Source organism: Aethalodelphis obliquidens, unplaced genomic scaffold (genome assembly GCF_003676395.1).
Source record: "Aethalodelphis obliquidens isolate GAN/ISIS:26980383/991018 unplaced genomic scaffold, ASM367639v1 scaffold53, whole genome shotgun sequence".
In the NCBI taxonomy this organism is placed as follows: Eukaryota; Metazoa; Chordata; class Mammalia; order Artiodactyla; family Delphinidae; genus Aethalodelphis; species Aethalodelphis obliquidens.
This window is the reverse complement of record NW_020837997.1, coordinates 6,624,965-6,637,336: the sequence shown is the minus strand read 5'-3', so window position 1 is coordinate 6,637,336 and position 12,372 is coordinate 6,624,965. Positions and strand designations below refer to the sequence as shown.

The 12,372-nt window shown below is 53.6% G+C and overlaps 1 protein-coding gene across 3 annotated transcripts; it reads right to left on the bottom strand.

Annotated features, from left to right (window-relative positions):
- Positions 1 to 1,511: 1,511 nt before the first annotated feature.
- On the bottom strand, positions 1,512 to 6,294 carry ELOF1 (elongation factor 1). 3 transcript variants are annotated; one of them, XM_027085105.1, is made up of 5 exons: positions 6,182 to 6,294; positions 3,576 to 3,709; positions 3,325 to 3,395; positions 2,957 to 3,062; positions 1,512 to 1,750 (listed from the first exon to the last, which is right to left on the bottom strand). In XM_027085105.1, the coding sequence occupies exons 2-4, from the start codon at positions 3,689 to 3,691 to the stop codon at positions 2,998 to 3,000; spliced, it is 252 nt and encodes an 83-aa protein (XP_026940906.1). In that variant the 5' UTR covers positions 3,692 to 3,709; positions 6,182 to 6,294; the 3' UTR covers positions 1,512 to 1,750; positions 2,957 to 2,997. The 3 variants fall into 3 exon arrangements, with proteins under 3 accessions (XP_026940906.1, XP_026940907.1, XP_026940905.1); XM_027085106.1 differs by lacking the exon at positions 1,512 to 1,750 and adding an exon at positions 1,799 to 1,998; XM_027085104.1 differs by lacking the exon at positions 1,512 to 1,750 and having other exon boundaries at positions 2,399 to 3,062; positions 6,182 to 6,293.
- Positions 6,295 to 12,372: the final 6,078 nt, after the last annotated feature.

Genomic DNA, 12,372 nt, shown 5'->3' with positions numbered 1-12,372 from the left:
CTGACTGCAGGGTGCAGCTGGCCCAGGCGCCTGGCCTGCCAGCCCAGGATCCCAGAAGTCTGGACAAGGTCCCAACCTCCCCACATTTCAGAGGGGATCCTGCTCTCCCGGTGATGTGGGCCCCAGCTAACCTGCCCAGAAGTTATCAAATGCCAGGGTTCCAGCGAGAGGATGCGGCCATGCTGGGGGCACAGCGGTCTTCTCCCCTTCCCTCCCCAGGGCAGGGGGCGAGGCTGGAATGTGGGGACCTGCAGAGACAGACATCAGAAGACCCGCTCGCACAGACGCACACGGCCCCTGGGGCCTCGTAAACTGGATTCCAGGCGCTCTTGGCCTGGCTACCCTAAGTCCTGCTACCCAAAGTCCTGCTACCATGGGGCCAGCTCGGGGAAGCTATGCTGAGGAGGATCCATGCCTGGCCTAGGGCCCTGCCTTCTTGGGAAAACAGCACCATATTAGCACTTGGTCTGTAAGACTGGGGTGGGCGGGCCCTGGTTGGCAGGAGCCCCCTTTCCCTGCACCCCAGAGGGCATCCCCCACCCCCCCACCCCACCCCCGGCACCTGTCCGCCACTCTGCCTGTGTCCGCTGGGTCCTGCCTCGGCCAGGGGACCCCACCTGGGGCCTTGGAGGGGGAGGTGGGAGCACCAAGGAGGGGTATGTCAGGGTAGAGAGGGCCCTGGGGGACACATGCTGGACCCAGTGGCTGGGCCTGGTGGCCAGGGCTTCTGGCCTGGTCAGCATCTTCTCGGCCGTTCACATCCCCCGCTGCCCTGGTGGGTCCGAGTCTGTTGGAACTGTGCCAGGAATCATGACAGGTGCCTCCATCCTCAGCGTGGCCCTGGGAGGAAGGTTCCATCATCCTTCCCACTGTACCAACGAGGAAGCCAAAGCACAAGTCACTTGCTGCCCAGGCTCACGAGGCCAGGTGGAGGAGATGGACCTGCCCCACACTGCCAAAGCGTCAGGCCCTCCGCACCACGAGACCGTCTGGGGTCTCACCATCAGCCTTGTTAAGGTGTGTTTTTTCCAATACCACCAAGCAATTAACTCAGTTCTGACACTCTCTACCTGGAGAAAGCGTCAGATCCCACGGGATAAGGGTTCTGTCCAAGACTGCCCCTCCCCCACTTACGCTGCCAATCACAAGTGCAGGTGGTTTACCTGTGCTTTTGAGCCACCAGCTGGAGATTGGGCCCCCACCACCCCCTCCTCAGATCTGGTTAATTTACTAGAGTGGCTCACAGAACTCGGAGAAACATTTTACTTATTACATCACTGGTTTATTATAAAAGGATATAACTCGGGAGGAGCCAGATGGAAGAAATGCCTGGGGCAAGGTATGAGGAAGGAGGGTGGAGCTTCCATGCCCTCTCCAAGTGTCCCAGCACCTCCCTGTGTTCACCAAGGGCGGAAGCTCACCAAATCTTGTCCTCATATCGTGCTTCATCTGTAGGTCCCTTCCCCTTCCCGAAGGTTGGTGGGTGTGGCTGACTGAGTTCCTCCTCTGCGTCCTGCCCCTTCCTGAGACTACCTAGGGCCCCACTCTAAATCACTTCATTAGCATAATCTCACCTGTGATCAAAAGGGGCTCTTTATGGATGACAAAAAGTACTCCAGTTGCTCAGGAAATTCCAAGGGTTTTAGAAGCTTCCTGCCAAGAGCCAGGGACAAAGCCCAGGCATTTCTTCTTACACCCTACACGTGCATCTGGCTCCACCTCCAGCCTTCCGGAGAGACTCCTCTCGACCCTAGGACAAGGGTCCCTTACTCTTCTCCAGTGCTCCCCACCGCCCCCCCCGCCCCCAGGAAGCCAGGAGCTGTTCCCTTAGCCTGGACCCTGGATTCAGGAGGAAGTAAGATGCTGGGCTGTGAAGCCAGGCCTCCTGGGTTCAAGGCCCGGCAGCCGTGCAGTCTTCTGGCTGTGGGACCTTTGGCCGGTGACCTCCTGTCTCGGGCCTGTTTCCTCATCCGTGAGCATCTTCCTTCCTCAGGGCGGCTGTCGCGACATGGGGGCAAGGCAGGCAAACCTGACATTGGCCTCTGGCCCAGTGTGGCCCCTGAGCCTTAGCTCCTTCAGGCTGTCCCCCAGGAAGCCTTCTCTGACCCCCCCAATCCCCACCCTGGGCTCTGCTGGCCCCGGCTTCTGCTGTGACTGTAAACATCGGACATAAACATGTAAACGCCTGGCCAGATGTCTGTGGGTTTATCCCTGTCCCCTGAGCCCAACACTGCCCTGGTTTCACCTTGAATGCTTGTAGAGTGGATAAAACGTTGTACGGTTTGAAGGGCTGACCCCTTCCAGTGGCCCGCCAGGCCACCTCTGAATGCCTCAGTCTCCCCCGTTCCCTCGTTGAGCCCCTGGGTCTGACCCAGAGCCCAGGAAACCAGAGAGCTGGGAGTTTCGCGTTGGCTGCTTTATTTAAGGGCTGGTGATCGACAGCTATCCCCAACCCAGCCCCTCCCTCCTCTACAAGAGTGGCCAAACGTGAAAACAGGCCGCCCTGCCAGGGGGCCTGTGGGGCTGTGGCTCGAGTCCCAGGCCACACACCTTGGAAGGCAGGGAAGGAGGATGAGCAGTTGGTCCAGTTCAAATGGACAAGTGCTGGTGAGGTGGGGTAAGACGCTGGAGAGTCCCGAGGCAGCCTCTGCTGGGCTTGCCCTCACCTACGATGTCAGGACACAGGTCCCTGGAGGAGCCAGGGCCCCAAAGCCAGGTGGCCAGGTGCCAGAGGAGGGAGTAAGTCAAAGGCTTTCGGAGCCAAGGGAGGCAGTTCAGGCCCCTGGGGCCCAGCAACCCTTCAACTCTACCCCATGCCCATGAGGACACCCCCACAGTCACACCTGCAGCCACACCCACTCACACCCATGCCCACACTCACTCCACACACACACACACAGGGCTGCAGAGGCCCTGGACCCACACCCTGGACCCTGGAATGTCTCTGGATTGGTACCCAGCGGGTGAGGCTGCCAAGGGAGTGGGTCCTCTGCGTTGCTACTGATTGGCTGCCTCGCAGGCATCTATCCAATCGCTGTACACGTCCACTGGTTCCGACAGATCTGAGCCGCTGAGGTCAAGGGCAACTGGTAGCACTGGACCCCTTTCCTATACATACTTCTGTTGTTCACGCTACTGTTAGCCAGACCCCCGCCCTGAAGCCTGTCACCCCATGTAAGTCAGCACGTGGCACTGGTTCCTCTCGGTGGCCACACCACCAGGGCACGCAGCAGGGCTGGGTGCCCTTGAGCAGCCCACTCTGGGCAGAGCAGCCCTGACGCCCCGCCCCCGTCCCCTGGGGAAAGCCCGGGTTCCCAAGGATACAAGTGATGGGCGTCTGGAATTCTTCCAGGCACACGGTACAAGAGATGACTCCGGTGTTGCGGGCCCGGTCCCTGGAATGGGAGGAGATGCGGGGACTTAGTGAACGAAAGGGCCTGTGTCTGTGGGTGACGATCCCCCTAACCAGGAGGGCTGGGGACAGAATGGAAGACAGTGGGGGTGGGGGGAAGCCACCTCCCGACCGAGGAAGGAGAGGGCCGGCCCCGTGAGGCAGGATCCTGGGCCCCGCTCACATTTTCACGTCACAAGACTTCTCGTGGTTGCAGAAGGGGCAGGTGAACTGGGTCTCTAGGGTGCCTGTCATCTTCTTCTTGGGGGGTGGCTTCCGTTTTGACTTTCTGCGCCCCATGTCTGCAGGAGGGCAAACCTGTGGGAGGATGGGGGCAGAAGTCAGCGACTCGTGGGACCCACGCGTCCCTCTGGCTCGACGCTGTAGGAAGCGGTCATCCCCACCCCCACCCCCACCCCCCGCCTCCCCGATTCTGGCATCATTCTTCCGTGACAGCGGAGGTCAGCAGCCTGCCAGATAAAGACCAGAGTTTCACTTATACTTAAGACCACTCTCTATGCAATATCCTTGTTCTTAACTAAGGGTGCTTCCAATTCACTGAGTAGACAGAAGCAGTCAGACCACATCCACAATCCACAAGTCCCCAGGACCACCCACTCGACCTTCTCTCCTTTGCTATGGAAGAACGTCCACGCGCCCCACGAAAACAATTTGCGACCTTGTGCCTTGGATCCCAACGTCACATTTTCTCTCTCTACTGGATCATTAACAAACACACTTGTTATGACCTCTCCCATCATTAAAAATCACCCCTTCGTTCTCTGTGAGCTTTTCTAGCAGAGCTGTCTGCGTTCCCTCCTACCCTGTCTCCACAGCCCCTTCCATGCTGTCCACCCCAAGGGGCAGCCCTCACTCCTCAGGGTACTGGACACACCGGTTCCTCCTCCCACCATTCTCACAGGGCTCTCCCACCCTTCTCAGTGGCAGCTTCTTGCAGTCTCTGCTGCTGCTGCAACCCCATCCTCACCCCGTCAATTTGCTAATGATGGTGAGTCCACAAGCTCAGTCTTTGGACCCCTCCCCTCTCCATCTCCATTCATTTCCATGGAGATCTCACCCAGCGTCAGGGCTTCAAATGCCTCCTCTACACCGATGTCTTCTCTGAACTGCAGGCTCCCCTGGCCACCTGCCTCAGCCACACTCCTACCCGGTGCTACCAAACGTTTAAACAGAACCTGTCCAAAACCGAGCTCCGAACACCTCAATGTGTTGTCCCACAGGCAGCAAGTCCATCTTTCCAAAAACCTTAGACTCATCCTCAATTCCTTTCGCCCTCTCTCACACCCCTTCTCCCATCCTGACCCTACTGTTCTACCTTTAAAAGACATCCAGCATCTGACCACTTCTCACCACTCCCAGGGCCAGCTCCGTGGTCTGAGTCTTGAGTCCCAGTCATCTCTGGCCTGTATTATCACAACAGCATCCTCACTGGTCTCCCTGCATCTCTAACTCTGCCCAGCACCCTCCAAATGTGAATTCCTCGAAGGCAGGGATTTCTGTCTTTCTTTGTATCCCCAGCGCCTAGAACAGCTCGTGGCACAGAGCTGGCTCCCAACAGAGATTTACTGAATGAATGAATGACCAATGCCAAGCCTACAGTAAACCACAGCACTGCTGCTATCAAGGCAGGCAAGGGATCTGCTCTTGTGCAACTGATATTCTAGCGGAGGAAGACAGACCCTTCAGCTAACTAATAAGGGAGATAATTTCCAATATTGCTAAGTGCTATGAGGTTAATGAAACAGGGCTGAGTGAACGCTTCTGGGACAGGGCTACTTAAGGGTGGAGCTGGAAGAACCCTTGGGTAACAGTCATTTAAGCTGAGGCCTGAATAAGAGAAGGCGACCATGCATGGTAGTCCAGGCAGAGGGAATAACAACTGCAAAGGCTCCAAGGCAGAAGAAGCTTTTCTTGAGAAAGAGAAAGAAGACTGGTACAGCTGAAGCCCAGCGAGTAACGGGGAGATGGGTGTGAGATGCAACAGGAGAGCAGCGGCCAGACCCTACAAGACCCAGTAGGCTTTAGTAAGCCGGAGCCAGTTCTGCAGCCCAGGCTCTCACCTTCGGGGGTACAGGGGTAGTGTTCTGTTGAATTTTTCCCCCCAAAGCCTGGCCCTGGTTACCACCCGCACCAGAATCACCTGGGGGTGCTCAAAAAATGCAGATTTCTGAACCTAACCCCCAGATCTCCCGGCACTAGAATGTCAGTTTTTTCGGGTTCGGGTGGGAGCATGATTTGCCCACTGCTGAATCCCCAGCACGCACAGTTCCTGGTATGCATTAAGAGCTCAATAACTGTTGAATATAAACAAGTCTCCTGAATCAGAAGCTACAGGTGGGCCCCAGAAACTCATTTTCCCTGGTGACTACAGCACCCGCCAACCACACTCCAGAAAAGGGAGTCTGGCCTGCACATAAAACTCCAGGGGCCTCGGACTGTACTTCTGTGGCGATCTAAGTCCAAAGCGCGCCAAGGTGGGGGCTGGAAAAGGGCTCAGCCACCGACCCTACCGGGACGCAAGAGGAGGCCGGTGGGCCGTCCTTCCAGGCTCACCGAGGCTTCGGCATCGCCTCCCGCCGGCCGCCGGTAGAAGCCAGGCCTCCGAACAGCGGGCTGGGACCCGCTGGGACCCGGGGGAGTCAAGTTCCCCGATGGGCCGCCCCCCAAGCCCTGGGCCCTGGGCCCCTCCTCCAGGACCCCGTCAGCGCCCCGGGGTCGCGGAGCGCCCAGTCCCACCCGGCCCCAAAGCCCGCCCGCGCGATCCCTCACCTGCACTCGCCAACGATCTTTGCGACAGCCTCGTTCACCCAGGAGACAGTGACTTCCAGCTCCCGGCGGAAGCGGAAATCCCTCCTCTCCCCTTCTGTCTCACCCACCCGAGGCCGGGACCTCCCAGCGAGTAAGCCCCGCCTCCTCCAGTGTCTGTGTGCGCACGCACAGAGTAAGTCTTCTCTGTACTCTCATTCCGGGCCCGGAGGCGGGATCGCAGTGCGCGTGCGCGAGGGCTGGACCGCATTTCACAGTTGGTGCGCGAGTGGCCGCTACTTCTAGTGAGCTTCCGTGGTGGCAGTTCCCGCGTTTCAGGAGCGGTGGACCGGGCCATAGCAGCACTGGAAAGGCAGCCTCTCCCATGGCTGCAGTATCTTCACGTGCCTTCTCTCCCACTTCAAGCCCCAGCTCCTCGCAGCTCACCTGGGTCTCCCCGATGTCGGGCACATTCCGATATCTCAGTGCTAAGAAACGACAGATACCAGTATGGCTGAATCAGAGTTAACGGGGGAAGCTTGTAAGAAGCTCTTCTCAAACTTTAACAAGAACCTGTGGATCTTACTAGAATTCAGGTTCTGGTTCATTAGGTCAGAAGTGGGGCCTGGAAGTCTGACTTTCTAACTAGGTCCCCAGTGCCATACGTGCTGTTGGTCTGCGGGACCACACTTTGAGTGCCGAAGTTATAATACATGAGTTTGGACAGGCAGGTGGGGGCTGGGGGAGGGGAAAACAAAGCTCCACAATTCCCACGATGTAGTGAAGAGGCTGGACAGAAATATAAAGGGTCAGTTGCTACACTGCTCAGCGCAGCAGAGAGGAGTGTGTGGATCTCAGAGCATGTGATGGTGGAGGGGGCTGCCAAACTAGTACGAGAGGTTAGAGAAGGCTTCCCTGGGAGGCCGATGCTCAGGATGGAATCCAAAGCCTGAGTGGAAGTCACACAGACAGAAGTAGCACCTATAGAACTTAAGAGGGAGTGAAGGAGAGAGGAGTGTCAAGGGTGGAGACCCTGGGCGCTGCCTCTTACTCAGATGAGGCAGGCTCAACAGAAATAATTCGGAGGAGCGGTCAAGGGTTGTGTTTGGCTGTGATTAGTCTGAGACAAGCAAGAGGGGCTCTGGAAGGGGCCTTTGGAAGAGAAGCCAGGAGCTCAGGAGAAGGATCTGGATGTGATTTTGAGAGTCATCTGCATATGGAGGTTATTTAAAGTCTTGGGGCCAGAGGAGGTCTCATGGTTTCAGGGGTAAGGGGCAAAGTGTAGCAAAAGAAGAGGGCTAAGAAGGACACCAGGGCTCCCCAGCCTTAGAGGTTAGGAGGAGGAGCCAGCAAGAGACTGGGCAGAACAGTGAGGTAGGAGGAGGAAGACGTGGGTTGCCCTCTCCCCGAAGCCTCCAGAGGCAGGTATTTCAAGACGAGGAGAGTGATCAGCTGTGTCACATGTGGCTGTGAGTTTGAGTAAGATGAAGAAAGAGAATTGACTGTTGACTTTGGCAAGTGTTTGGTCCCTGGCAATCTTGATAAGAGCTCTTTCATTGGAGCGATTAGGAAAATAACTTGTCAAGAGATCTATCGATGTATTTCCAATAGACCTATCTCCAAGAAGTCCTCTAGAGGGCAGTGTTACTCTCAGAACTGCCAAGCTTAACCCTTGGCAGTGCCTCTCTGGAGGACCCCTTCTCTGTGCTTGTACGAACCTGGATACACACAGGATGGGATCATACCATACATGTTACCTTGCAACTTGCTATTTCCACTTAGTGGTCAATACACATACAGATAATTATTGTGTGGCTGCCGTAGTCATGATTGCCAGGTTCACAGGTTTTGTGTCTTTTCTTTCCCTTTTCCTTTCTTCTCTCTCTCTCCCTTTCCTTCCTTCCTTCCTTCCTTTCTCTCCTCTCTTTCTTTCTCTGTCTCTCCTTCCCTCCCTCCCTTTCTTCCTCCCTCCCTTCCTTCACATCTTTATTGAGATATAATTGACAGACAATAAACGGCACATTTTGACATATACATACACCTGTGAAGCCATCACCACAATCATGATAGTGACTGTTTCCATCCCCCCAAGAAGTTTCCTTATGTCTCTTTGTAGTCAGTCCCTACCCCACCCTCAGCCCTTGACACCAACTAATCTGTTTTCAGTTCCTATAGCTTTGTGTTTTTGAGGAAGTCCCATAAACAGAATCATACAAAACGTAGCCTTTTGAATTTGGCTTCTTCTACTCAGCTCAGTACGTTTGCAACGTGTCCATTTTTTTTTTTTTGGCCACACTGCTTGTGGGATCTTAGTTCCCCATCAGGGATTGAACCCATGTCCTCAGAAAGCGTGGAGTCCTAACCACTGGACCGCCAAGGAATTCCCTATGTCCATGTTGTGTTTATCAGTAGTTGTTCCTTTTTATCATTGAGTTGTATTCCGTTGTAGGGATGGACACAGTTTGTTTATCCTTTCACCTACTGATGGACATTTGGGTTGTTTCCTTTTTGGGACGATTATGAATAAAGCTACTATGTACTGTCTCATTCAGATCTTTGTGTAGATGTTCATTTTCTACTGTATTTTTTAAATTTAATTTTTATTTTATTTTGGAGGGTAGTTGATTTACTCTACTGTATTTTATTTCTACACTAAAACATGTGATTCCTCTGGAATTCATTTTTGTATACGGTCTGAAGTAGGGTTCAGGTCGTGTTTTGTTCTGGGCTAACCGACAAGGCAGATAACATCTTTCCTGGGAAGTTGTAATGTCACCTTAACCTACATCACGTTCTCATGTGTTCTTGAATTTGTTTCCGGATTCCCTCTGGACATTTTCCCGGAGCCAGGGTCATGCTGTTTTGATGACAGTGCGTTTTGCTGTTTGGCAAGGCGGCTTTCTCACCTTGCTATTCATGAGTCTTGGCCTTGGAGGCTGTTGAGAGGGTGGATGTGGCCTGACTCTCCATTGACAACCTCCTGGCTGAGTGAGGGTGCCGGTGCCAGGCCCAGCACCTGGTGTGAGGAGGGGAGTGGGGAGATGATAATATCCGTGATGGTTGAATCAGATGCAGTTGCTCAGGAAAAGCGGGAAGAGATGAGACTCTGTGACTGGTCTCCAGGAATTCTGCCATCTTATTTCCTGTAATTTACAAGGCATCTTTTTTTTTTAAACATCTTTATTGGAGTGTAATTGCTTTACAGTGTTGTGTTAGTTTCTGCAGTATAACAAAGTGAATCAGCTATATGCATACGTATATCCGAATATCCCCTCCGTCTTGTGACTCCCTCCCACCCTCCTTATTCCACCCCTCTAGGTGGTCGCAAAGCACCGAGCTGATCTCCCTGTGCTATGAAGCTGCTTCCCACTAGCTATCTATTTTACACTTGGTAGTGTATATATGTCAATGCTACTCTCTCACTTCGTCCCAGCTTACCCTTCCCCCTCCCCGTGTCCTCAAGTCCATTCTCTACGTTCTCTTTCTGACTTCACTCTGTATGACAGACTCTAGGTCCATCCACCTCACTACAATTAACTCAATTTCATTTCTTTTTGTGGCTGAGTAATATTCCATTGTATATATGTGCCACATCTTCTTTATCCACTCATCTGTCGATGGACACTTAGGTTGCTTCCTACAAGGAATCTTTCTACCATGGCCGTGTGCTGGCTGACATTGTCCCCTGAGCTGGAAGGAAGCCCTCTAGGAGGGCATGTGTCTATCCTGCCTTATTCCTTTGGGTGCTCCTTGAGTTGGCACAGGACTTGGTCCTTGGTGCTTGGTAGACATGCTTGGCCATTGTGGAGGAGGGGGGCCAATCCCCCTCTCTGCCACTAGTTCCCTGTGTCAGCTTGGATGTGTCACTTCTCCTTTCCACCCTCTGGGCCCTGTGAACTGGGATGTTGGGCTAATTCCACACTCCGGGCCCTGCAAACAGGGACACTGGGCTGACTTCTGATTCAGACCCCTGCCGGCTTGGAGCCTCTGAGTCAGTGGGAAGAGGCAGGGTGGCCGTGAGCTGCCTTGACTGTCGTGGTTAAGATTGAGGGTCTGACGCTTCCTGGATATGACCTTGGGCACCTGACTTAATCTGTTGAGCTTCTGTCCTCTGAGAAGCCAGGATGACGCCGGCCCTTTCCTCCTGGGTCAGGATTAGAAGGGATGGCGGGTTAATTTGGCATAGAGCTTGGTGGGTGGTAATGTCAGCTGGAAAGAACTCAGGGCTGGCATTCTGGTAAGACAGCTTTGCTTAATTTTTTTTTTTGCGGTACGCGGGCCTCTCACTGCTGTGGCCTCTCCCGTTGAGGAGCACAGGCTGCGGACGCGCAGCCTCAGCGGCCATGGCCCGCGGGCCCAGCTGCTCCGCGGCATGTGGGATCTTCCCGGCCCGGGGCACGAACCCGCGTCCCCTGCATCGACAGGCGGACTCTCAACCACTGCACCACCAGGGAAGCCCCAGCTTTGCTTAATTTTAATAGTAACACATGTTACCTTGTAACAAATTCAGCAGTGTTGACTGCTACAAAGTAGCAAGCAGAAGGTGCCACTTCCATCAAGTTCCTTTCCCCAGAGAGGTGAGGCAAGGGATGCTCATGACACACGTTCAGGCTTTGCAGGTATTCTTTTTTTTTTTTTTTTAATATTTATTTATTTGGTTGCGCCAGGTCTCAGTTGCAGCATTTGTGGCTAGTGGGCTCCTTTAGTTGTGGCATGCGAACTCTTGGTTGTGGCATGCATGTGGGATCTAGTTCCCTGACCAGGGATCGAACCCGGGCCTCCGGCATTGGGAGTGCAGAGTCTTAACCACAGCGCCACCAGGGAAGTCCCTGCAGGTATTCTTTTATTGACTATTTGGCAGTGACCAAAGGAGGCTTGATTCAGGAGACAGCTGCACCCCCATTGCCCAGAACTCAGTAACCTCACTTATTTTACCCAGGGTGCTATTTCGTTCTATTTAGGTGGGCTGGCAGCTGGACCCACACAGTTGGGTCCCTGGCCCCGTAGCAGCTGAAGTGGCCGTTGAGGGCAGGCCAAGAGAGCAGTTCCTGTGACGGGCTGGCTCAGGCCGTTTGTGGTGGGTGTTAGTCAACTCAGAAGCCCAGAGGGGAACTGGGTTTCTCTGCAGCTTTCAGTTCAGGGTGAGCATTCTGCTTTCAGCATTCCTCGGCAGCAACAGGCCCTGAAATAATTCTGCTTCTGGAAGTTTTCCTCCGTACGTACTCGCACAGATGTGCAAAAGCATGGGTCCAGGTGTGTCCACTGCAGCTATGTTGGTAAGAGGGAGAGATTGGAAAAGATTGGTTTATCCTACAAGCATATCTGCATATGTAGGAAATGAATGTGTGGGTCATTTATGGCAGCATTGTTTGAGGATAGCAATCCAGGCGACCCTCAGTAGATGGCTGTTTAGATAGACAGTTGGGGACTGGCACACAGTGGGGCCTCTGTAGCTGCAGAAAGAAGCTCCCCCAGAGGGCTGATGGGCAGATCTCCAGGTACGACAGGCAGAAACAGCAAATTGAAGAAGAGAACCTTTGGGGGTGCAGGAAATGCTTTTATCTTGATTGTGGTGGTGGGTTTGTGGGTGTATGCCTTTGTCAAAACTTACTGAACTGCAGACTTTCAAAAGGTGTCAATTAGACCACAATGAAGTTAGTTTGAAAAAGCAAACAAAACCAAAACCAAAAAAGCAAGGTGCAGATCAGTGGGAAAGGGGAGGAAAAAACCCTTTCAGGTTTGCTTTCATTTGCGCACTGAAATCCTGCAAGGAAGCCCAAGGCATTTACAGAAAGCTATTTCCTTTCTGGAAAGGTGGAGGGACAGATGGGAAGGGGGTGAGAGATATTTTACCTTTCTACAGTTTAGATTTTCGAACCATATGAATAGCACCGATTCCACAGTGAAATGAACAAAAATGAATGTTCTGATATGAACAGTCCACTTGTGGTTAAATAGACCCCCCCCCGCCACAACCCCAGAAGAAAAAAAAGAACCTCCCTGTCAGTCCAGTGGTTGAGACTCCGTGCTTCCACCGTGAGGGGCATGGGTTCGAGCCCTGGGAACTAAGATCCCGCCAAGAAAAAAAAAAAAAAAAGGAAAAAAGAACTGCGTATACATTGTGATGTTTTGTGTGAAAAAGGAGGATGTTTTTATTATGGAAGGAAAGAACATGATGATGGCTGTCCCTAGGAAGGTGAGCATGGGGGAGGAAG

Excerpts from the sequence above, each read along its gene's own strand:
- ELOF1 (XM_027085105.1), bottom strand. The coding sequence starts at position 3,691 with ATGGGGCGCAGAAAGTCAAAACGGAAGCCACCCCCCAAGAAGAAGATG. Across the intron at positions 3,396-3,575 it reads AAGTCTTGTGACGTGAAAAT|GGACCGGGCCCGCAACACCG; the intron begins GTGAGCGGGGCC and ends CTCCCATTCCAG. Across the intron at positions 3,063-3,324 it reads ATTCCAGACGCCCATCACTT|ATCTGTCGGAACCAGTGGAC; the intron begins GTATCCTTGGGA and ends TCAGCGGCTCAG.